We start from the raw sequence: 26345 nt of genomic DNA, 5'->3' as shown, positions 1-26345 counted from the left end.
GATACTATTACAAACATTATGGATTTAATTACATAAGTTAGGCAATTTAAGTGTATTTTCTAATGTGGCATCTGTAGCCTGAATTACTGTAATTAATTCAGTAACAAGGGTGATTTGACACGTCTCATGCATTGTTTGTTGTTGAATGAACTGATTGTTAAAAGTACTAAATTGAAATAAGATGATAATGTTTTGTTTCTGTTATTAAACGAAATTTTCTCATTACATATTACAATAATCTTGTGTTTGAAACAATGATTATGTGGACTGAAATGTGTATACGGCTAATGGAAGCATGGGACCAGGTTTTGCAATTATCTGTGTTATGTGATCAGTTTAGATTTTTGTACTAAGAGTTTGAAAAAAGCGAATAAAAAAAGCGAATAAAAAAAACCCTAATATATTTTAATAAAATTAGCCAATGAGATTAGAGTAGATTATCAAATAGGCCTATGCAACTATTTACTATCTATCTAACTACTTTGGAATAGGCTAATTAACAAAGTGCACATATGCATCCTTAGGTGTCCTCTAGCAAAATGTATATAAATGAGAAGCAGCAACAGATTACATAGTAAAAAATAAAATAGATATTTTAGAAGAATTTGCATTAGAAGAACGCGCTTCTCTATTGGTCGTATCATTAATATGCAAATCTGGGCGTGGCTGCCGCGTACGTCATTACGCAGGACATTAATGAGAACACAATCGGGTGAACAGGAACTTAATAGTACACACTAATCATGTCAGCCTTTCCTGCTGGTGATGAAAGTGAAGGGAGTAGCGACGAGTGGGATATTGGATATTCTGATAAAAACATAAAACCATGCGCTGAGGTAAACGTAATAAATAGATTTTTTTAACACCTCCAACACTGTACCATTTTATATTTGCATGATTAAAAAAACTTTTTATCTGGCTGGCAGTTCTCAGAGGAAGTGCATTTGAATGGAGAAGATAAAGTATCCACCTTGAAAAGAGCCATTACTGCAGGAAATGTCGACCTGGTGCGCGAGCTCTTGGACGGGGGTGTGTTCTTGTATTTATAGTTTTTATTACGGCGAGACAAGCTAGAAAACGTATAAATATATGCCCATCTCATCGTCTTTTAACAGGCCTGGACGTGGAGACGAGGCTTGGTTTTGGTTGGACTCCTCTCATGTGCGCTGTCCATGTGGCCCACTATGAGCTCACTGAACTGCTGCTGGATCATGGCGCAAGTGCAAACTTCAGCAGAGGTAAATGGAGAGTTTCTCCATAATCCAATGCAAGGTTTCTCAAAAGGCACTCATAAAATCATTAATGCGTGTATCAGAACTTTATATTGCAAGATTAAACGAGATATTAAGATTTGCCGCGTGTACTGCCACTTTTCACTTTAATGTTGTCATGGTAGTTCACCCAAAAGTTACTTCATCATCAATACTCGCCCTCAAGTTGTTCCAAACCTGTATGGATTTCTTTCTTCTGCTCAACACAAAAGAAGATATTTTGAAGAAAATTGGTAACCAAACTATGGAAGCTTGTTTCCGCCACAGAATAAAACAATTTAAAGGATAATTGTGACTTTTTATCTCACATTTCTGACTTTTTTTTCCTTCTCACAATTGCTAATTTACATCTCGCAATTCTGACTTTATAACTCACAGTTGTGAGAAAAAAAAAAGTGAGATAAAAAGTCGCAATTATCTTTTAAATTTGTTTTATTCTGTGGCGGAAACAAACTTTCATACCAAATAGTTGATTGACCCCTATGGAAGTCAATGGTGCCCATCAACTGTGTGGTTACCAATATTCTTCAAAATGTCTTCTTTTGTATTCAGTAGAAGAAAGTAATGCAAACAGGTTTAGAACAACTTGAGGGTGAGTAAATGATGACAGAATTTTCATTTTTGGGTGAACGATCCTTTTAAATGGGCACCTGGGTGATTTTTATCCTCATTAGAAACTTTTACACTTTGTTTTTTTCTTATGTTTTACTAACATAAACTCACATTAGATAAGGGGATACACACTTTGCACTTGTCTACTTCCATGATACATTTCCAGTGTTTGGTCCAAGTGTTCAAATGTTGTAAAAAGCCAGGTATAATTTTTTTTTCTAAACGTCTGTTCAGTAGTATTTAACACAACATAATTTAAAAGGGATAGTTCACCCAAAAATGAAAGTTTTGTCATCATTTACTCACCCTCATTTTGTTCCAAACCTGTATAAGTTTCTTTCTTCTGTTGAACACAAAATATGATATTTTGAAGAATGTTAGTAACCAGACCCTACATCCAGTTGATGGACCCCACTGACTTAATTAATTCTGATTAAAAGCATTTGGCAACATTTTACAAAATACACATACCTGTACTCATCTCTGCACCAATAAAATGTGCAACACTTTACATTTAACCACCAAATTAAATGTAATCTAATTAAATTAACTTGGACCAGAAAGTTTTCCCCAATCATGATTTTGGGGCACATTAGTTCGTGAACATGATAAATGATGGGATATGCTTCGAAACGGTATTAGATCTAGTGTGTGTTAAGGGCACTAAGCCTTTAGTATTTTTCAGATGCTTTGAAGTGAAAAAAACCACAAGTGCATCTATTGGGACAGGCCTTTTTTCTGTTATAGGCCAGTTTTTTTCTTAGAGTAAATCAAAGCTGAATAGATGCTCTATCTGCGAATAGAGCATTTCTACAATGCCATCAGTAACTTATCAGGTGCATAAAGGTGTACTATACTTGGTGAACCTTTAAGGATTTAAGGTCAAAGGTTTAGTTTGATAAAGTTAGAGCAGGTGCTGTCAATCTGCCATTGCACCACATGGCCTTCCTTTGACTCTTGTGGGTTTTTATTGGAGAGGATGGGGTTTTGCATCAGCCACCGGGAAGGAACCCAATGATATCAAATCAAAAGAGCATGGCTAGACTTAATCCTTCAGGGGGAATAGTTTGGTTTTCATTAATATGCTTAACATTGATGTTGGTAACATTCTTTTGATTTCAACCCACGTGCTAGCGAGGATGGAAACCAATTAGTTTGCCTTAGTGTCCTTCATCTGCTATTACTTAATGTTTGTGACGCAAATGCCGAACTATTGTAACGTGTAATTAATCTGCTGGTGTTTTTTTCGGTTACACATTGTCTTTGTTAATTTTTTTCCCAAAATTGAATGCATGTGTTGGTCAAGGTAAAATGTCGGCACATGAGCGACTGAAGCGATGTAGACACTTCCGCTGTGTCCACTGGGAAGAGATGGAGGGGGAGTTCCAGAGGGGGTCTCGAGCAACTGAAGCTGCAGGCTTAGACAGGAAATAATTAAACGTGAATGCAGCTGCCACTTCCTGGTCTGTGTTCCGCACAGAAGGGGAAGAATGTACAAGTGATTGATAATGGTGGTATACAGAGCGTGGTGCTGGCGTCATTGCGTTGGCCCAACACTGGAGCTTTATTTATTTTCGTGCTCCACCGCAGACGCAACTAAACTATGTCTGCATCCTACTCCCAAGCAGACCTGCTCCTGCAGTCTAAACGCAGCTATCATCACAACGCACAAAGCCCTAACATAGATGGGTCTCCTTTCTGCAACAACACAACATTAGAACTGCTCCCGGTCGGATATGTGACCGAAGTACTAACAGTGTCTTTGTCCAACAACATTAGGCCACTCACATGACGTATGTACAAGCATGTCCATCCTGTGGTATGAACAATTACCATTGGAGAATATTTGTGAGAATTATTAATTGATTATGGTATGTGTGTGTTCTCCCCTAACTTCTGTACACAGACCACTATACGGTTCTGATGGCTGCTTGCACAGCAACGTCTGCCTCAGAAGAGATGATCTCCAAGTGTGTGGCTCTGCTGCTCAGTCGCAACGCTGACCCGAATGTCTGCAACAGGTAGGAAAGGTATTTTGCAGGTGTGACTGCTCCTGCATAGCATGCTGATGAATTCTACTGTGGAATTTTGCTAGTCAAATATTACTCATTTATTTTTGCTAATTGACATGGACGTCACATGGCTAACGGACAGTGGCGTGCACAGACCTCCACAGGGGCGAAATCACGTTCCAGGGGCCACCGCAATACAACCATAGGGCACTTTACTATTAGCGATTTTATAGCGATCAAGCCCCAAGTGCATGCCACTGACATGGAGTAAAATGGTTCCTTTAAATCTCATTTATGTTGTTGTCAACCTTTATAGTTTGTATATAATGGAAGCCCATTTTCAGTCTCAGAGTAAAAAAAACACTTTAAAATTCAAATTAAATCTTTTATTTTATTTGTTTTCTGACAGTATCTTGCTTCTGTAGTTTATTCTTTGGCATTTAAGAAAAATATTCATGTTGACTACAGTGATCTCTCACATTAATTGCCTCGGTGATTATCAGTTTTGTTCATTTCTCTATTGCATCAAGGTAAAACAAGCATTAAAATAACTGATTAAATTAAATTCCCACAGTCTTGAAGAATCTGGATATATGCTTAGTTTTAAAAGTATGTAAAAGTAATAAATCTACGCTGTTGTGATGCCAAGCTCTCCAATGATTTTTTTTTTTAGGTAGCATTGAGTAATGATATTTCTTAAAATCCTTATTCACTAAATGACAAATGACTAGAAAATGTTGTCGTGGTCAATCCGGGGGTCCTTGGAATCAAAAAGTTTGAGAACCAATGATTTTAATTATTCATTTTAAAAAGACTATCTCATCCACATGCATCCAAAATTAACAACAAATAGTCACAAGCGCTGTCTAGCCCTGTTGATTGAGAGTATGTGAAAAAATGCTCCCACCAGCTAGAAAACATTAACACTGGCCAGACAGTGTTTTAAACAAGTCTTCCTAACAACTCTGGGAGGTGATGTGTACTCAATAGTGCATTTTTCAAGGCAGCCTCCAGCTGCTTATCATCTGTCACCCAAACCGCTCACATGATCTGGAGTGTCAACAAGCATGTTGCTCACTTGACTGGTGAGAAAGTGATTGTTTCCCCATCCAGACAAAATATTTAAAGTTCGTTAACAAGGTACAGGGAGACGTTTAGCCTGTCAAAGATTCATCCTCTTCCTCTGCCCTCTCAGTGCTCCACACATAACTTACAATATGCAGCAGCTGCATTTCCCTGAATCTTTTTGTTAACAAATACAGCATGCTTAGACTAAGCCAGACATCATTTGGGAAGGGGGCCTGTTTCAGATTAGTTGAGATTTCATTATTTGAAATTGCTGAGACTAAAATTTTACATTTTTAGCTACCATTCTCTTTCACATGTGAAATCACAGGCATATAATAGGTGTTTAAATGCATCACCTCATGTAACATTGTGATTATGGTATTGGGGTGAGTCGTTTTAATTTGCATGCATTATGTCTCTGATTACATAATATAAATAGAGTACTGTATGGTGTAAGCACTTATTGAGTTGATAATGGGGTCATCTAACTGCACCAAACAGCTCTCAAAAATATATGGTGTACATACCTGCAAATGTGTATGCCAGGGTTTCTCAAATGGGGGTTTGTTTGTAGATAGTGTAAATTAAATAAATAAAGGGGGCTGCACGATTAATCCGAATAAAACTGAAATCGCAATATTGCTCAAGGCTGCAATTATAATTGAATAATTATATATTCTGTTGCTCTGCGTGTTTCAGAGTGAAGCGCAGAACTGTTTTCAGCGGCTCGATTCACAGTAAATGCTGCTTTTCATAAACTCCATAACCATCTCATCATTCCAGTACCTTGCTTTTGCTTAAGCTTAACTGCATGTTGTTCCAAACCTGTATGACTTTATTCCTTCTGCAGAACACAAAAGAGATTTTGAAGAACGTTTCAACTGTTTTTGTCCATACGAGAAAGTCGATGGGGTCCAAAACATTGGATTCCTTTGACTTTCATTGAAAAAACACTAGACATTTATCAAAATATAATCTTTTGTTTCACAGAAGAAAGTCATTTATACCACTTGCGTATAACCTCATGCATACAGCTTCAAGTTGTGAATTGCAGACTTTTTGAAATGCAGCAACATATAATATTGAGCTTGTGTAGCTATTGTGTAGCATTTGCATTCATGTCCTTCCATAGAGTACAGGATGTTTCAGGCTTTAAATGTGAAGAGAATGCGATTTAAAAGTCACTGGGCCCATGTGGCCTTACAGAAAGCATATTTTGCTGGCTAATTTTTCAAGACTTCTGCTGGTGCCTCTTCCTTTCATTCATGTAGTTTATTTGATGATGTGCCCAGTGAGGCTTTTAAACATCAATGCTTACAAGAATATGCTGTTCCTAATTATTCTAATTTTAGTTTAGTATATGAGAAGCATTTATAACTGCTTCTTACTAACTCCCAGTTTTGTAAATACTTGACAATTATGATCTTACCCATAGTATAAACCCTGTTTACAGCAATTAGAAGCAATCGTTTTATTGATTCAATAAGTTTTATTGCTCCCTTGGTTTTGGTAGAAGGACAGCCTGGGAAAATACTTTTAAGACTATACACATTTATCACAAATACAGTCACTAAAGGGTAAATGCGTAGATAGCGAGGAGATAATGTCAAGATGAAGAATGATGGTGCCCTTGCTCACCTGTGCCCCACGCTATAGAGTTCAGTTTGCCACCATCACCTTCTCTGGGAAATGCCACCCATGTTGATTAATAGCCTCAGGATTTTCCCATAGACTTAAGGTGTGATGTTTTGACACTGTGATCTTTAGATAAAAGTGTATATTTACAACAGTGACGCAAGCTCTAAGCACAGACGACTAGTAAGTTCCTCTTTTGTGCTTTTTGCAGGTAATGGATTGTCCTAAGCTAGGTGTAAAATGTTTTTGTCTTTGTTTACTTTGGCACAGTTTGACACTCTATACGTTTAAGGGGTGATTTACAAACAGGGGCGTCATGCACCTGTTTTTATGAGGGGGGCTTCAGTGGTTGTCCACACTCACTTGGTGCTCTAAGCAAGATCAGACATGACTAACATTTTAGTAGTTCTTTATAAGAACTGTCAGATGTGTTAGCCTAGATGTACATTTTTGTTTAGCATGCAAGGAGGCCTCCATTTAAAATTGCAACCTAATTTTAGTATATAGTTATTTTTGTAATGAACCAAATCTACAATCAGGGGTTTTATATTTAAAAAAAAGTGTAACTTGAAATAAAATACACATTATCTGAAATCAAATTAAACTAAATGCATTTATGTACTAAAATCACCAAAATTGTAATAAAAATGAATAAAAACTATATGGACATTTAAAAAAAACACAAAAATGACGAGCACACAGCACATGCACTTTTGTTGTATAGATTAGCTTTGTTCTGATTCAGAACTTTTTTTTTTATCAGTCTGGGTTACTAGTTAACAAACTAAAACCATAAAAAAATTGTAACTTGAATTAAAATGCACATTAATTGAAATTAAATAAATACAATTCTCATCTTTATTTAGTTTAACGTGATTTACTAAAGTACAAAACTAAAATTGAAATAAAAATCAATAACTATATGGACATTTAAGCAATCAAATAAAAATATCAAGCACACAATTAAAAAAAAAAGTTTTTAAAAAAATATTAAAAAGAAAATGGAAAATTCTAATTATTAATAAATATAATAGTATCTCAATGATACTAAAATAACACTGACTACAATTAATTGTGCAAATTAATTATGAAAAATTTGTGGAAGTTGCTTTTAGGGCTGTCACGATTCCTTGATTAAACTCTAGTACTGGATTTGAAAAAAATCCTAGATTGCAATTTACCTGTCGAGTAACCGGAAAAATATCGGAAGTGGTGCATTCCTCGGAGTGGACGAGAATCAATGAACCGCATTATTACCTTTTTCTAAAGGTCTATTTTTATTGCCACAAAAAATTAACCAATTACTCGATTAATCGTCAAAATAATCGACTGATTACTCGATTACCAAAATAATCATTATTGACAGCCCTAGTTGCTTTTAAAATCCAATTGGTTAAAAAATCTGAAGGGGCACAAAACATCTCTTTACGAATATATTTACCGTGAGAAGTAAAGGGTGACAAGCTTGAATTTCTGTGTCTTCTGTCATTCTCAAGGGTTTCATTTGGTGTTATTTCAGATATTGTTTTCATGAAACTGCCAGAACACTCTGCAGTTTACTTTAAGATGCTGACTATAGCAAAAAGTCACTAGGCGTAGTTTATCACAATTACACTTTGCTTCTAACAATTCCACTTCGGTTTATTGCAATAAATGACTCGTGTTAAATCTAAATGTGGCAGAGAACATATCCCCTGTATGTGTGATTCGTACCCAGCAGCATGATCACAGTAACATCTGCCAGTTCTCTTGAGTCTTGTTTTTGGCCTTTGTTCAGGTCCAGTATGACGTGTCTGATGCTGGCTGCCAGAGATGGCTATTGCAAGCTGATTAATTTGCTGGTGTCACATGGAGCAGAGCTGAACTTTCAGAACGATAACGGACATACGGTAAGACCACCAATAATGGCTGTGATAATCATAAGTCATGTAGATGTAGAGTACATTTAACTGTCTCTATATGTTCTATACATCTGCACTGTATCATAGTCAGTTAAGTAGATGTTCTTAAGAGAAGATTAATATAACTGAGCATCTAATATTTTGTTCTCCCCTGGTATCCACTGTAATGTTTTGATGGAGCAGGCCCTCATAATAGCAGTGCAGTATGGACACGAAGGCGTTGTGTTGAAACTGCTTCAATTAGGAGCGGATAAGTCCATCAAAACCAAAACAGGGAAGACAGCATCTGAAATGGCCAAAGTGTTCAATTACCCTGAGGTAGGACACCTTCTGCCCTGCTGTGAACTCTAATGTCAGAAATCAGTCATTTTTAGACTACAGTTAATGTGCCCCTATTATTCTATTTCTTAATTTTGTTTTAGAGTTCTTTTACAGTATATTTACATGCATTCAAGAAAAAACACACTTTAATTTTCTCATAATATACATTGAACATCACCTCTTTTCTCAAAGAGTCTGAAAACAGTTTGTTCAAAGATAGAGGCCGTATCTGAAATCGCATACATCATTACTTCACATCCCCTAAAAAAGTATGTAATAGTATGAATGTATACTGTATGTAACATATCCGCCATGTTGTTGTTGTTGTTATTTGTTGTGCACTTTGATATTTAAAACTTTACAGACTTTTTACATTCACAAACAGCTATATTACACACTGCATGAAAAATAAACTTTAAAAAAAACATGGCTCTTGCTTTTGAGAATGAGGAATATTAAAGTTGTGCTCCTTCAGATCTCCAGGATCCTTGATTCTCCAGAGCTCCCTAATGCAAATGCCAATGCACAGTCCAAAGCTGAGGCACCGTTTAAAAATAAAGAGAGGTGAGCTTATGTGTCTGTGACTTGGCTTTTAACACCCTCTGGTGGTGACTGAAAATAAATACTTTGCTCATAGTTTCTTGAGCAGCAAATCAGCATATTAGAATGATTTCTGAAGGATCATGTGCCACTGAAGACTGGAGTAATGATGCTGAAAATCAGCTTTGCCATCACAGGAAGAACATTTATTAAAATGGAAAACTTATTTTACATTGTAATAACATTTTACAGTTCTACTCTATTTTTGGTCAGGTAAATGTAACCTTTTTGAGCATATAAATATACAGATGGGTAGCATATTCTGGTCCTCTCTACAAATTTAATAGCCTTACAAATCAATATAAAAACAGATGGGCTCAGATATTGATGTTGTTAATGAGAGTTCATTCTTTTGGCTTATTTTTACAGTTCTTCTAAGCTGAGTGATATTGAACTGCTGCTGCATGGTCTGAGTCTGGATTATCTCTCAGACATCATGGTGGTGAGTCAGTCGATTTATTTTATTTTTACACCTAAACAAATGTTTACAATAGAATCTATATCAAATTTAATCTAATTTTTTTTTATTATTTTTTTTATTATATTGCTAAACTATGGTCACACTATAGACCTGCATTATAAAATAAAATAGCCTTTGAAATTCAAGGATAATCAATATTGTCTAACAAATGTTAATTTTAAGTTTCAGTTCTCCTATGTCTCCTACACCTCTGTTTATTTTTTACACTGGCAGGATCATGATGTCACTTGGAGCGACTTGTTGATCATGGAGAAGGGGGATTTGGAAAAGGTATGTAGATTAAGCATTTTTAAAAGCAATAAGAAGAAAATAATATATTTTGTGCAAAACAAACACGTACAAAGAACTATACTGAATGGAGATAAAGAGTTTGTAAGGCAGTAAAAGAATACTATTTGGTTGTAAGTAAGATTGGATTTTGGCTTTGGTTATGTCACATGAGCAGCTTTGCTTATTTTGTTCTGCTCAAGAATTAAATGACAGTCACTGTGATTTAACTAGTATAATTATGCGATATATAAATATAAGCAAGACAGACAAGATATAAGAAATATCGATTGCAGTTATATTTAAACAAAAATGTTTTGTTCTCACACACGCACATCCATCCCATAAAATGATAAATCAGCTTTCTCTCTCTTTGTAGATTGGCGTAACTGATCCTGAGGATCAAAAGAAGATTCTCAGCGCCATGGAGCAGATGCACCTTGATAAAGTAGATCTGGACACCCTGACGCCTCTTAATAACATAGACGGCGGGTAAAGCTCATCAAGCCTAAAGCTAAACTAAACTTTATTGTATGTTTATGTATCCACATCAAATTCAAACCATATTTATTCATTCATCATCAGTTATGGAGTCCTATGAACAGTTTCCCATGCTGGTAACAGTCTGCAGTGCAGCTATGAGTTGCGAAACTCGCAGCAGGACAACAGTGTCTTGACAAGGCTTCCATGTAAGCCTGTCTTAATGGTTTAAGCTCTAGTAATGATTTGTAAGGTGAGAAATGAACTAGTGCCGTTTCTCCATGCTCCGGGCTCTGACGGATGGCGGTGAGTAGGCGGCATGGCGGCCATGTTTGACTTTAAAGTCCACGCTTAATGAACCTAATCAATCTGTAATTTCTTTATTCAATGTCGGGGAGGTACAGAGAGGGCAGACGGACACACAGTAAATTATGCGGTTAAATCCTCTTCTGATAGGTCCTCCGTAAACACACATTAAAAGGATATAGGGTTACAGTGAAATTCATCGGCACAGTTTATTTCCTGCCTAATGGGATGTATGTAAACATAAGCACTGCCGCTTTCACAAGAGTTCATAAGTTGTTTCCGGGAGATAGCTGTAATGTGTAGCTTTGATACTGATGTTATTTTTAGGGCAAAGAAGATTTACAAATATTATTAATAGGTTAAACTGTAATTGTTTATTTTGAGTGGTTGAATTATTTAAAATGCAATTAATAGCCAGCATGCATGCCCTGATACAATTTGATGGATCTGCTCATGGTGCCTGTTGGGACGGTGACATTAACCCAGCACTTAGTCGTCCCACAAGAGCCTATCACTCATTCAGTCATAGAAAAACTAACAAAGTGACCCTCCGAGCCCATCTCTCCGTCCTGGAGAAGATAGTAACTCCACAGCGTCTGACAGTGTTTACCACGGGCTCTGACAGAGTGTTAGGAGAAGAAAACGGCTGCTTGGGGAAATGCTCTGTTAAGATAACACTATCAACATCGTGCGGTATGTGCGAGCCATTACAGGAGTTTGAAATTGTAAGTGATGGCAGAAGTGCGCCAAGAATGCTGTCAACAAATGAAGTGATACCATTGGTCATTTAAGAGATATTTTCTTCAGCTTTCAATGTTTGTCATTGAAAAGAAAAAATAGACTTTATTCAATTTTTCCTAAAAAAATGTATCATGGTGATAATCTTGGATAAGTGTACTGGGGTACAGTGCGCTGCAGTAATGACATAATTTTGTAGGAAGTTAGCATCACCCTGGTTCCCTCGATTAAAAAGCCGATAGGCTTTTGTAATTGCTCTGTGACAAACAAAAATCAATGATTTTAACATGTTTTGTTCATAATCTTCACAAATGAAAATAACTTATGAAATTAGAATCCTCAATACAATTGCTGGAGGATTACAGGAACTACACCATGGTCACGTGACTTCAACGTCACCATCACTAAGCTTCCAACAACTCTTTCAGTCTTCATTTTCCCTGAAAGTTTGAATGGTTTGCAAGTGTGCGATTATAAACAGTGTGGCTTACCTGTTCGGCTGATGATGTTTAACGTTCCTCTGGACTACATCCTCTGTAGTCCTATTTAGCCACTTGTTAGCAACCGTAGTAAAAAAATAAGGGGAATTACTGATGTATTTTATGTTTTTGAATAAAACGTGAACATATTGTGAGCTTGTTAACCATAGACCTTATTTCAAGCATTTAACCAAAAACCAAAAAACCCATTGACTTTAGGACGATGGAACCTGAAGTGCTAAAATGCTAACTTTTTTTTTTTCTCAGCTTTTGCTCTACAAAAATACATCATCCATTCAGCACTCCATTATGTAAAGGCTACGCATAGAGGAAGTGGAATGTTTATTTAACTACTTTATAAGTTCTTCAACAATTTTGTGAAATGTCGTCTTTTCCTCAGGAGTGAAGATTTTCTAAACTTTCTGATCAGCCTGAAACAGCAGTGCTGTTACTTGACAGAAACCTTACAGGATGTCATCAGCAGGTTCCCACGTAGCCCCTCTGAGGTTCGTTGTGTACTGTATCTGCATCCTTTGTAAAACACGACTGTCTTGTGTAGCCAGACTTTTGATTTGTGGCAGTCTGGAACACATACACTATTTCAATGGTCCACTTTAGACATTCTACTAGTCTACCAATACACTGAGAGTTAGTTGCAAAGTTACTTATAGTTAGTAACTATATGTCAGTTCGGGGACCATCAAAATAAAGTGTTAGCAGATATTGGGTGGATCTGAAATATAAAGAATTAAATTAATGGTACATTGTTGTAAAAAAAAAAAAAACACTTTAGAAATATAGACTTGGTCAGACTCCACAAAAGATAAGCTTGTGTGTGTTCCATTGTGAAAAAAAAAAAAAGTTTAAACAACATGAGGGATGGTTCATTTTTAATTTAAACCAAATATTGTATGAAAAGGTGTGACTAAATTTGACCAACAAACATTTTTACCTACAACAATCATGCAACCTTAATATTAACCACAAAATTGTTGCTGTTCAAAGTCACTTCACTTTAGCCATGTGCTAAATGTGTTTAAATGTGCATGGCACTTTTGAGAGTGACTGCCCTAAGCGCCTGAAATGATCCATAATTACAGCCTTGAATAGATGAGAACAAATGAAGTGTATTTAAAATGAAGTGTCATTTTCAGCGTTTTCAACTGAAGTAGTAGTAGTAGGCAGACAGACAGCTAATGTATGTCACGTTCAGTGCCTGCTTGTTTGTGACTCCTTTGTTTGATAGGTTGTTCTCACATGTGATCCCAAGAAAGAGGCTCAAGCCCTTTGCACTGAGCTAGTAACTCAGACTGGAGACCTTCAGAAAGAGATATTCTGTCTCAAGACCCTGCTCAGCAAGGTCAGTCATGTCCACATTCCTTTGTCCTCTTCTTTCATCTTCTCCGATGCTTCTATTTACAATAGTTTTGTCTAGGAAAAATACTCTCGAGACCAACAGGGGCAGCCATTGCATCCCACTCAGATGTCGCCATAGTCTCTTTCATGAGGATGAAGGGTAATCAGTTGATTAATTGAGAATCAACTAGGGATGTAATCCGCTAGCACTTTCCAGGGAATTTCCACAACTCTCATCAATCTCCACTGTGGAATTAGTTCAGTGAGAGCTGTTTGCAGCTGCTTGTTGCCCCTGTTGTTCTCAAAGCAGCCAGCATATCAAAATAGAAATGCTTAAATGCAACAGTTTCTCAGATTCCACTATACCATATGGATACTGATGTTGTGAAATACTGGGTTTTGGGAGGGTTTTTCACTGAAATCTAGAGGCAATTGGTAATTAGTTTTGTTTAACTATAAACAATACCATTGGCATAACTTGTTCAAATAAATTCCAGAATGATTTGTTCTCTTTTAACACTTAATTTTCCCTCAGACGGACCACACAGAACATACCTTTCAGCCTCTTCAACCAAACTCTAATGTTGGTCAGCGAGGAAAGGCCCGCAAGAGGTTTGCTGCCGTGCTTGGAGTTGGAATGTTTGGAGCAGGGCTGCTATTTGTGTTGTCACGATACAGAAATTTGAACTGTTTTTGAGGTTGTGTATTTCAGTGATGCATGCATTTTAAGTTGTTACCCCAATATTTTATTAATCATCATATGTTCTGTGTTTACGTTAGGGGTATGTTACGATTCCCTTTTTGGTGGTGCTTTTCTAGACTGTTGTTCAAGTAAATGTTTTTTTGGTTTTACAGACAGTTCACTTCTGCATATTAAAATATCTCCCAACCCACCGTGTTATCGTTCTCATTGCTTTGTATCATATTGTCAGCTTCTATTTCAGCAGAGCTGGAGGCTAACGTGTTTTGGAAATCCTATTTTTGATTTTGCTGGGTGGCCCAAAAAGAAAAGTCATTGCCAGTCGCTGTCTGTGGTGCTGAAATGTCATTATTCGGGTGCTTAGTGAGTCCAACCGGGGTGCAGGACCCCCTTACACATGATGAAAGCTGATTGCTTGGATCAATCTTCAGTAATATTGAACAAATAGTTGTTACATGTTCATTGTTTGACAGTGAAATTTAATATGGCATATGCATGCAGTTTCCTGAAAGCCCCATCGGAGTGTTACTTAAGACATGTCCATGAGCAGCAAAGAATGGCAGCTGTTTTATTAGGCAATTTCTTCAATTTCTTTTGGTTGCATGCATTGTATATAATGTTTGTTAGCAGGAGTTATGTCAAATAATATGCATGTAAAAGAACCACTTCACATCTGACTCTCCCTAGACGAAGGTGATAGATGAACTCGTTCTCCAAGCTGTAACAATGTCAAGTATGTGTTGTTGGGTATGAGCCTTGCTTACTTTTCTACAGAGTTTATGAAAACGTTTTTAAACTGTTATAAGTTCATCAGAGTGCGCTAAATGTATAGGCCTACAAATAGCGTTCTTCTAAGAAGGTAACCATTACGGACTGTTCGATCGGATGATACCTTGACAAAACTTAAAAACTGTAAAGTTTGTCGGATTATAGTTTTACACCTGCTGAAAAATAATTGGTGTACTGTTTTAGACTAATAACTCAATAATGGATAACTCGACCGATTGCGTCCAGACACTTACCGAAAGATTTAAGTTGGTTACCATTAGAGTCATTGAATAAGTTACGCACTGGTTATCCAATTTTCAAGGCGTTTATAATAAAAATAAATCAGAGCGGCCAGATTAATCAGATAATCTCTCTCTATATGATAATATTATTATTTTTAGGGATAATGATATTTAAAAACCACTGAGAGGATTCAGAATGGTCTTTCCTTATTGACTTGAAAAGGATGAAATTAGGCCAATTTAAATTCCATCATATTACCGATGACAAGTCTTCTCCACGCTCTCGCGACCGCGCCCTTTTCACGGGGATCACAAGAAGAATCCGGTTTTCCTAATAATCTTGGTTCCCATCAGTAGAAAGGACCCTACAATACAAGGAAGAAGGACAAATGAATTCTTTCACATAACTGGTGATCAAAGATAGAGGAAATTCTGTGCGACAATTGAACAGTTCGTGAAAAGTTCAAAAGAATGTGATAATCCAATTTCAATGCACATCGTCAAGAGCGGAACATGTTTGTTGAGAGGATGAGTGTGCTTTCAGTCAGTTAAGCCTTATTCTCTGAGAAAGATATTTTCAAGGTTAAAAAAATTCTGATTCTCAATAGGACAATACATTTAATTGGCCGAATGCATAAATGGACTGAGTGATCAATTTAATATGAATAATACAAATAAAGAGATTGCCTAACAGGCCTTATAATAATAATAATGCATTATTTATTAAAGTGCTAGGATTTAGGAGGGTATATGGATAGGCATTTCACGTTGGACCACATTCTACACTTTCGCTGCTTTGGAAATAAGCCAAAACTTGTGGCTGGTGTCAAGCTAGCCTGAACAGATACTTTCAGACATCTAATTTCTTCACTTCATTCCTGAGGCAGGACTGCGCCCACCCCTTGTGTAAGCAATTTAAACCTGATAGGAGATCATCAGCTATCTTCAGCCACTTCAGCCCCAGGACGAGCATCAGGCTGTGTGTGCAGCGCCACACATCACACACTTCACGATGCTTTGACGCTCAGCTCACTTGTGTCGCGTCACTCCACTTGATTTTTGATCTGGGAGAGTAAATTACCAATTTGCTCCGACCGCCTCAGCATTCGATGTTTCAGTTGTTTTGTTGTTAAACTGCATGCAAGTGCCCGAACGAATGAGTGTATCAATACAATTTTGTATAACATGAACTTTTTGCCAAGTGGAATATGTTTTTATCTGTCCGTGGCAATTTGCTGGTTCACATCAAGGGTCGACGCATCGTGGTGGTGGGTACAGTTTTTGTTTTGTTTTAAATATTTTTTTAGTAATGCTTTCTCGTTAAGAAATGTAAATAGTTTTAGAGTACGATGTGGTTTAAAAAAAAAAAAAAACATTTAAAAAAATTAAACTACCGGTACGCGAAATTTTATTTTGTGAAATGAATGTGCCGAGTAGGCTACGCAGTTGTGTGTTGAAACTTGATGACTGTGTTTAAGAGATTCCCATCGCTCATTCCCTGTGCTTTCATCTTTTATGCAGGTACATGGGCACTCTTGGATCGCAAGTGATGTGCGACAACATCCCGGGGTTAATTAACAAACAACGCCAGTTGTGCCGCCAGCATCCCAAGGTGATGCAGGCTATAGGAGCTGGAATTAAAAACTGGATTGGAGAATGTCAGCACCAGTTCAGGAACCACCGATGGAATTGCAATACCATGGCGCGCGAGCACAATCTTTTTGGGAGGCTTCTGCATCGAAGTGAGTATAAGGCATAAGTGTATTGTTTCAAGTGTATAAGGGCTGTACATACAGTGCGTTCTCTGCACTCAGTGAAATTCCTTATCTGATATCAGATCCTATTACAGAAAGTAAAACTTGATGAACTGGGTGTGCTTTTGACCCTTCTTTGCTCATCTGTGTGTGCAGCACAGTGCGTTTGATTTTTATCAGATTTTTTAGATAGTATAAAAAGATAGTAGCCTATATGGGCTTTATGAGACACAAGGATCAAAGGATGTATGAGGTTATTATTAAAGGAGAGAAAAAAAAAAGTTTAAAACATGTGGCAAGTTCTTAGTAATGTAGCCTAATCCTTCTATTAATTTTAGTTTACATAAAAAAAATAATTTTCGACAAAACTGTTGATTTATTGACTCTTGAAAACAAAATGTTGTTGACCGTAAAATTTTATTCAAGTTGGTTATACCACACTGACTTTGTCTGCAAATCATTTTTTAAAGAAATAATAAGATATTTTCTTTTCTTTGTATTTATTTATTATTATTATTATTATTCTTTTTTATTTTTATTTTTTTTGCCCGTTTCCAGACTGTTACACTACCTGGTAAATCTGACACATGGGCTGTGACTTTAAGTCCCATAAGACATATCACAATTATTTACACACACAAAAAACAATGCTGGGCTGTTTCAACCAATGTTTCAAACCCAAATATTGATTTTTTGTTTTTTAACCCAACAGTTGGGCTTGTCCATATTTGACCCCAAACATGTGTTGAAACAACCCAGAATTTTTTTCATTTTTAAGTGTAAATTCATAAATCTCAAACATGTTTATAATAGAAAATATTCTTGTCACTGTCTGTATGCATTGCATTTTAGGGCTATATATTTAAATAACTAAATCCAGATCTGAAAAAGTCATGTAATTGACCCATAAACAACACAATACTGTTCTGTGATCATCTCAAGATGTCTAGATGTAATTTGAATCGATAACTCACAAAAGTCTCACTTAGCATGCAAGTGTATCCTTTACTTTTCATTGTGTTCAAGATTTATGTGAGTTTGGGGAACAAAGGCTGGATTATTGTCTGGTGAGTTCATTCAGAACTGTTCAGCAGCTTGATGCTTTAAATAGGTGTAATTGCCAGTTTTGTGACTTTAGGTTTGCAACTGTAAGTGTCTTGCTCTATTTTCTCATCCCGCGTAAAATCATATTAATGGGAACATCCTCAAAGTAACTCTGTGTCCCAGGCCTCTAAGCTGCTCTGCACATTAAAGTTAGGTTAAACCTCTGGCTTTAATCTTCTTGCTTTAAGGTATTCAGACCTCCCAGAAAGACTTCTCTGTGACACTGTGAGAATCTACTTATTGTCAATGTCAGCTCACTAATTTAAAACAATTGCATGGCAGGCATTCTCTTTCAGTCTGACAAAGCTGCCGAACGGAAACATCTTTGGTATACATGTGAAAAGCTGCAGCTTATAACTTTTGTTCAGGCGGTCGCTTGTTACTGTTGTTCTTTCTTCCCTCTCTTAATGCTTCCCACCGGGATCTCCGTCACACATATGCTCAAACTCAGACATACACTTTTTCTCTCAGACATATATCTTTCTAAAGTAAACCTTAGATTTCTATAATGGATTATTAGGTTAGTAGGTTTTCAGTTTAAAAATATATAAAGTCAGCATTTATTTTAGGAATCGGCTTGACCTGTAAACAGAAACGTATGAGTATTCATTTATTGTGATTTTGATTACCTTAATTATTATAATATTTATAATACTTGTATAATATAACATGCAAAATAAAATGAAATATATAACATAAATTTAAAATAATTATACGTGTGTATATATTAATAAAAATTAGCCTATACAAAAGTTAAGAAATTAACTTGTAAGTAAAAGTAAAGTGAATTTTATATCAAATTAAATATGTATAATGTTTTTTATGTCTGTGTGTGTATATACTGTATATAGATACATAGATATACTCATATACTCTTATAAACTCTTATATTTTAATTATAAAATTAAATTTGTTATATTTTTATATTTTTATAATAAATATTAATGATATATTTAATATATATACTGTATATAATTTTGTGTGTGTATATACTACACACAAAAATATTAACATTTTAAATAATTACCTGCTCCTCTCTAATTTATGCAACATTTTTTTATGCTCACTAAACGCTATTCCCCTTTTGTGTGTGTGTGTGTTCTTTTTTCAGGCAGTCGTGAGGCCGCCTTTGTCTACGCCATCTCCTCAGCAGGAATGGTCTACACCTTGGCCAGGGCGTGCAGTCAGGGTGAACTAGAAAACTGCTCCTGCGACCCCGGAAAAAAAGGCTCATCTCGTGATGCCAAGGGATCTTTCGACTGGGGTGGCTGCAGCGATCATGTTGACCATGCTATCAAGTTCACTCAGGTCTTCATTGACGCCAAGGAGAGGAAGGAGAGAGATGCACGAGCGCTCATGAACTTGCACAACAACCGCGCAGGGAGGAAGGTAACAAGGCCGTGTTCTTGCAAACAGCTGTTGAGACACATATTGAGAAATGAAATCTTGACAAATCATAATCCGTGACCATACTGTCATGCAATCAGAGATGGAGCAGTCAGAGGCTTACTTTACAGACACTGTCTTCTTTTTTATTTACAGGCAGTGAAGCGCTTTATGAACCTGGAGTGTAAGTGTCATGGTGTCAGTGGCTCATGCAATGTACGAACCTGCTGGTTAGCCATGGCAGACTTCAGGCAGACTGGTGACTATCTCCGCAAAAAGTACAACAATGCCATTCAGGTGGTGATGAACCAGTATGGAACAGGCTTCACCAGTGCTTACAGGATGTTTAAGAGGCCTACCAAAAATGACCTTGTCTACTTTGAAGACTCACCTGACTACTGTATATGGGACCACGAATCTGGTAAGTGTGCTGGGGGAAAACCATAACCCTTAAAAAGATGGTTTCCCCAAAAAAGAATGAATCACTTTTCAAGTTTTTATTTTATTTTATGTCTTAACAGTGAAAGTCAGTGGGGTCCAAATCAACACTGAACCGCACTGACTTTCATTGTACGGACACTTTTTTCTTTTTCTTTTCAAATAACTGTCTTGTGTGCTGCATCAGAAAGAAAGTAATGTAAATTAGTCAATAATAATAGAATTTTCATTTTTGGTGAACTATCCTTTTAATTATTTCCTCAAGAGGTGAATTAAGTTGATATATCAAATCTGTAGTGTTCCAACATGTTTCATAACCCATTGTTTGTGTCTCCACCCTGTAAGACTCCCACACTCTCTGCTCAAAATCAGCAAGGCATTAGTCTTTGCCCCCAAACACCGTTGTAATCAGAGGACGGGAGCTATTTAGCTGGTTATTACATACACAATAGTCATAACCCAATCCTGTAACCTGAATGCCGGTAAAGATTCCCTCCCTAAGGCAGAGGTTTATCTCTTTTTACTTTTTAGTGTGTGTGTGTACATACTGAATAACACCAGGTGTACCTATGTGGGAAGCAGTAAGGGAGGGGGTGCCTGTCAGACTGCAGATGATCCCTGCTATCAGGTGACGCTGTGTTTAGACACATTACCACAGTTTTGTGGGCAGAACGGGAGCTGAAATTTAATCCCTACGCGCAAATGCTATAAATCACTGCCTTCCACGGCGGCACCTCTATATTTTCTGTCTAAAACTGGCAGGAATATTTAGAGAGGTAGGTCATGTCTCTTTTAAGTGCCCTGAGATGAAGGTTGAACCCACTTTAGGTATTTATTATTTATTGTATGTCAGTATAACTGCCCATTTATAAGCATATCAATTTTGCATGATCATAAAAACTGGAAAAACAGTTAAAAGTTTATCCAAAAATGTCGTCCAAAACGTACTTCTTTCTTCTGCAGACTACAAAAAAAAAAAAAACACCAGACATTTTTTTGTCAATACAATGGAAGTCAATGGGGTCCAAAATAACATTGGACCTCACTCACTTTTTTTTGTATGAACAAGGGAAAAAAAACACTGAGACTGTGTCCGAAATCGCATACTCTAAATAGATGAATGAGTAATTACTTTGTGACCATTAAAAAAGTATGCTCTATATAGTATGAATGTATGTAGTATGAATATAATCCAGACATACTACATACGCCATGTTGTCATTGTTATGTGACTTTCGGCGTTCATTTACAAATCCTCTCCCTTGGCTTAATGGAATTGTAAAGTGTCCATCAGATGCTCACTTCAAAATCTTGCAGGAAGTAGAAGGTCATCTTGGTTCTTTTCACCTACTGTTTTTCGCCTACTATATAAAGTAGGGAACGAGTATGTGAGTTTCGGATGCAGCCTGAGATATTTTTCAAAATAAAATCATACAGGTTTATAATGACATGATGATGTCAGAATTTTCGGATATTAAGATATTAGTTTTTTGTCCATTTTTTTCTCATTAGCTTTGAAGGTACATTTAAAAAAATCATGACGACCATATTTTAGTGCTGACCTCTCTAGCATGGTGGTTTGTGAGAAACTCTCGGCGGGGCAGTCTGTTTGATGTCAGTTTTAGGAGACATAGACTATACCTCTACTGCATAAGTGTGAAATCAATTACTAGCTCTCACCATGGTCACACATGTTAAACTCATCTCTTGGCACCCCCTCATCTTAATTCAATAAGCAGATCCACGCTCAGGTAAAGGCTGGCCATGATGTAAACGATATCCGCCCAGCATACCAGCCTGATGAACTGCTGTGGGGGGGTTGGGGGGAGTGGCCGTGTCATGCCCAGACACATGCCTGCCTACTTGCAATTGAGTTCAATAGAGCAGCGGTGACATACCAATGCTGGTGCTACTGAAGAGATTTGCAGTTCTAGACCTTCACTGTAGGATTGTTCTCATCTTAAAACCTTGCTCTAAACCAACTCTAAATTGGTTAAACCACAAGAAAAATAGTTGTTTGTATAGTTCTGAGTGTTGAATGGTGTTGAAGGGATCTTTATAAACAAAGGCTGTAGATTGTCACTCAGAGGGAGCATTAAAGCAAGGGTTTATACAAGGTCTTTAGCAATTTCTGTATCAGCAACAATCAGCGACGCGTCAGCCTCATAGAGGGCGGGGTTGTTGAGATTAGAGCCGTTGAAATGAGTACGTGATGAAGACCCAGAGCAATGCTTGATAGCTTCTATCATCAGTCCCTCATCTGACCAAGGACCAAGCGGTCATCCTTTTACATGGTGCCGACAAACCCAGCCTCTTCAAGACAGCGCTGTCTGGACACTATCAGACATCTGCCAGGCACTACACATGACTATTCAGTTGCTTCAGGAATTTGTTCAAATATTCACTACATTAATAGATTCTAGCAGCACAATGTATCAATATTTATGGATGAAAGTATGTGGATGGATGACTTCTTTTAATTGGTAGGTTTGGCTATTTTAGGCCAGTAGTAACAATTTTACCTGCCCTTCTAATACTCTCACTGGCCTTATCACAAAAGAATGATCAATTTGTATTTGTAGAAAAGCATTTTTATATTTAAAATATATAAAATCATAAGATTATTATTATTATTGTTGTTGTAAATATTGTTCTTTGATGAATAAAAAGTTACATTTATTTAAAATAGAAATCTTTTGTAACAATATACACTACCATTCAAAAGTTTGGGGTCAGTAATTTCGTTTTAATATTGTTAGAAAAGATTTCTATTTTGAATAAATGCTGTTCTTTTTAACTTTTTATTTATCAAAGAATCCTGAAAATAGCATCACAGGTTCTATTTCCAACATTGATAATAACTGAGAATCAAATCAGCACATTAGAATGATTTCTGAAGGATCATGTGACACTGAAGATTGGAGTAATGATCCTGAAAATTCAGCTTTGCATCACAGAAATAAATTCTATTTTAAAGTAAATTAAAATAGAAAACCATTATTTTAAATTGTAATAATATTTCACAATATTACTCTTTTCTGTATTTTTGATCAAATAAATGCAGGCTTGATGAGCATAAGAGATGTCTTTCAAAAACATAAAAAAATAGTAATGTTTCAAAACTTTTGACCGGTACTGCATATACAGTATGTTGGAAACATGGTTATTTGAGTGAGGACTTATACCTTGAACAGTTTTTAGTCCTATGATGTCTCATTTTATTTTTTCTTATTGCAGGATCTTTGGGCACAGGTGGGCGAGTATGCAACCGTACGTCCCGCGGGGCTGACAGCTGTGAGGTCATGTGTTGTGGGCGGGGCTATGACACATCACGCGTGAGCCGCACCACCAAGTGTGAGTGCAAGTTCCACTGGTGTTGTGCTGTTCACTGCAGAGACTGCGAAGAGGAGGTAGATGTGCATACCTGCAAAACCCAGTCATGACCACACCACTCCTGCACTTCAGTTACCTTCCAAACTAAAGATCCCACCTCAAAACCTTTGACCTTGTACAGTGCTTTTCTCTGGCGAGTTAGATAAAAGTAGATCAGACATTGCAGCATGACATACACAAATGACCAGCAACTTAAAGGTACACTATGTAACTTGTGCATTTTGTGGAAGAACATTGTTTTGGTTGTGCTTTGGCTCTGCGCGACTGCAGATGAATATGGTTCTTTCTCATAACTAAAAAAAGAGAGAGATTATCCTACTGCTCATAAAACATTCACTACTACACTTAAGAGAACCAGTTTAGATGGAAAGGATCTCAAGCTGACTAGCTGAAGACGTTACTGTAGCTGTACCCATTAACGGACACCATACTTCCTTGAAAATGAATCCAGCGCAGCGCTACAACAACCTTATGAACTGACCCTTCACAATAGATAATGCTTTACAATGAACTCAGAGAACTACATACAGGTATGCCAATTTATCTGTTCAATAAAATGCCTTTCTAACTGGTTGATTAATAAAAGTGCCATCTCGCTTTTACAACATTTAAAACCCCTCAGTTCTTGCCATCTACAAAAAGCCAAGCCAATGTTGATTCAGGGTAATGAATCAGGGTAAGACAAAAACACGTTTTGGAAGAAGGATTGATGATTTACTGAATCGTTTAAATTTTGTTAATTTTAAACAAAAAAAGTTGTTTAGTGTACCTTTAAAAAACTGCAGATTTGTTGTATCACAACTGATTTTGAAGTCTTAAGTTGTTTTATCATCTTTACATGTTTTGTTTCCCCCTCCCCCTTACAATAATACAAATATTTATTACTGCTTTGTAGCATAAAAATGTTTATCTTTAATGTATTTCATATTTTGGAATGTAAATACAAACTCTATGTAATTTAAAATAAAACTTACATCTATGTTACGTCACATAGTTGTCAAAAGTTTGTTGTCCTGTTTTGCTGTAAAAACCATAAACTATATTTGTTTTCTGTTAAGTGCATATAAGCAATTAATGACTAGATGGAGTAAACCACTTTGGAAAACACATTTTTGTGTCTGAAGGATATTCAGTCTTTCCCCCTATGATTCATTCATTTAGTGGCTCTAAATAAGACCCAGATGATATGATATTATACATTATTATTGTGAAAGATGAATGACAGAAAACTGACCAAAAAAAGACCTCCAAAAGCCTCAGTGCTTACACCCTCATGGCATCCTAAATAGATGGTCTCTCCCTAACCTGAAAGCAATAACATAAAAAGCATTTTATAAAAATAAAACTCTTTGTAAGGTGTCTTTTTGTACATATTTATGCTTTATTCTCAAACTTTATAACTCTATTGAATCAGTTGATTGAAACCTCAGAGAATGTTAATGAATAATTTCCTAAAAGAGCATTAAAATCTATAATTATCACATTGTATATTGTTGCACTTTAAGAGGAGTTTGATTATGTAGTATATGTGCCAGTCTATATAAAATGTTTGAAAAAAAAAATACTTTTAAAGGTATGCTTTACAATTTTGCATTACATTTTCTCACCTGGGCTGGGCTTGCTTGCTTGCTTGTTTTTTTTATGTTGTTATGTTTTTAATGTTGTTTTTTGGCAAATGTAACGATCCTTTCACATCAAAAGTGAAATGAATAAGTGAAAGAAATGCAAATTCACGCCTGTACAGTAGAGGGCGCAGCTCAAACAAACCTATTCTGGACTGCAGAAGAATAGGACACAAGAGAAGAAAGTTCAACACTCTTCTTCAGCAAACACACACACACACACACACACACACACACACACACACACACACACACACACACACACACACACACAACAAGTGTGTTGTTTAAATAAATTCATTTTTGCTTAATGGTATGGTTGAATTGGATAATCGAAGGTCAACAGCAAAGACATTGGTTAATAAAGTCTGAATAAATGCATAAAGTATATTTGTGTAATTTAACATATTTAAATATTGCAGGTAGCCGTAATATTCTTAGTTGAGTTTGCATTTCAGTTTTTATCCATTTTGAGGAATACTGAATCTGTTTTTGTGCAAGTGAGATGAGTAAATGTATACCCACATTTATTCTAGAACTATAATAATAATATTGTTTGTTGTAAATGTAAAAGTACTTTACTAGTTACTTGAAAAAAGTAATCTGATTACATTACTCACATTACTTGTAATGCGTTACCCCAACACTGCATTTATATTCCCTAATATATGGTAACAGTTTACAGAAAATGTTATGTTCTATTCTGATTGGTATGGAATGCTCTGTATTTGTGAACTTGATGATACATTTTATGGCAATACATTTTCAAGGAAGTGAAAGTTGTCCACTTTACTTTGGATAAAAATAAATAAATACATGTGCAGGCTTTGCACCATTTGAGGGCAGCAAAAGCAAATTCAGCAGGCCATGCAAACACCTAACTTGTTGGATTGCATTATGGTTGCATCTGGGGCACATACATTTCATATCTATGCATCATATTTGTATCTGAGCTCAAGGCAGAGAGAAAACTCTCAAATTATTAAGACCAAAAACCTGCAACAGAACATTCATACATTTAATAAAAATCTTGCAAAAAGTTCAATTAAACTGAATTTTTATGATTTTTCATAGACAATGCAACTAAAATTCAATATTGGTACTTTATAGTAGATAAAAATGATAAACAAACAAACAAAATTAACAACATTCATTCATGTTTATGAAATATGCACTGATTACAATAAAACTCATATTGTGTATGTTGACGTTGTCATGTAGGCCTAACAAAACACAGCAACATATGATTGAAAGTGACGAAATAATGAATTTGAGATGTTATCAATTTAATCCAAGCAATATCATACACTCCAACGTGAGTTGATAAATCATTCGTTCGTGAATCGAGCAAAACTCGCGCTGCATGATTCGACTCATAAGATTCATTTCTGCGCGCCGAGAACTGTGAACG

At 36.3% G+C, this 26345-nt stretch overlaps 2 protein-coding genes across 3 annotated transcripts; both read left to right on the top strand.

The window, feature by feature from the left end:
- The first annotated feature begins 690 nt into the window (after nt 1–690).
- On the top strand, nt 691–14629 carry asz1 (ankyrin repeat, SAM and basic leucine zipper domain containing 1). Its single transcript, XM_079874659.1, has 13 exons — nt 691–836; nt 927–1029; nt 1116–1238; nt 3790–3904; nt 8376–8487; nt 8683–8817; nt 9296–9384; nt 9790–9862; nt 10115–10171; nt 10548–10660; nt 12572–12677; nt 13418–13531; nt 14063–14629. Exons 1-13 carry the CDS (start codon nt 744–746, stop codon nt 14222–14224), a joined length of 1395 nt encoding a protein of 464 aa, XP_079730785.1. The 5' UTR covers nt 691–743; the 3' UTR covers nt 14225–14629.
- A 307-nt stretch (nt 14630–14936) lies between these two features.
- On the top strand, nt 14937–24311 carry wnt2 (wingless-type MMTV integration site family member 2). 2 transcript variants are annotated; one of them, XM_079874151.1, is made up of 5 exons: nt 14937–14960; nt 16759–16979; nt 19207–19484; nt 19638–19902; nt 23157–24311. In XM_079874151.1, exons 2-5 carry the CDS (start codon nt 16763–16765, stop codon nt 23360–23362), a joined length of 966 nt encoding a protein of 321 aa, XP_079730277.1. In that variant the 5' UTR covers nt 14937–14960; nt 16759–16762; the 3' UTR covers nt 23363–24311. The 2 variants fall into 2 exon arrangements, with proteins under 2 accessions (XP_079730277.1, XP_079730276.1); XM_079874150.1 differs by lacking the exon at nt 14937–14960 and adding an exon at nt 16189–16505.
- The last annotated feature ends 2034 nt before the right edge of the window (nt 24312–26345 follow it).

Source organism: Squalius cephalus (genome assembly GCF_949319135.1).
Source record: "Squalius cephalus genome assembly, chromosome: 6".
In the NCBI taxonomy this organism is placed as follows: domain Eukaryota; kingdom Metazoa; phylum Chordata; class Actinopteri; order Cypriniformes; family Leuciscidae; genus Squalius; species Squalius cephalus.
Note: the sequence above shows the minus strand (reverse complement) of the source record. Positions and strands in the feature narration are given on the sequence as shown.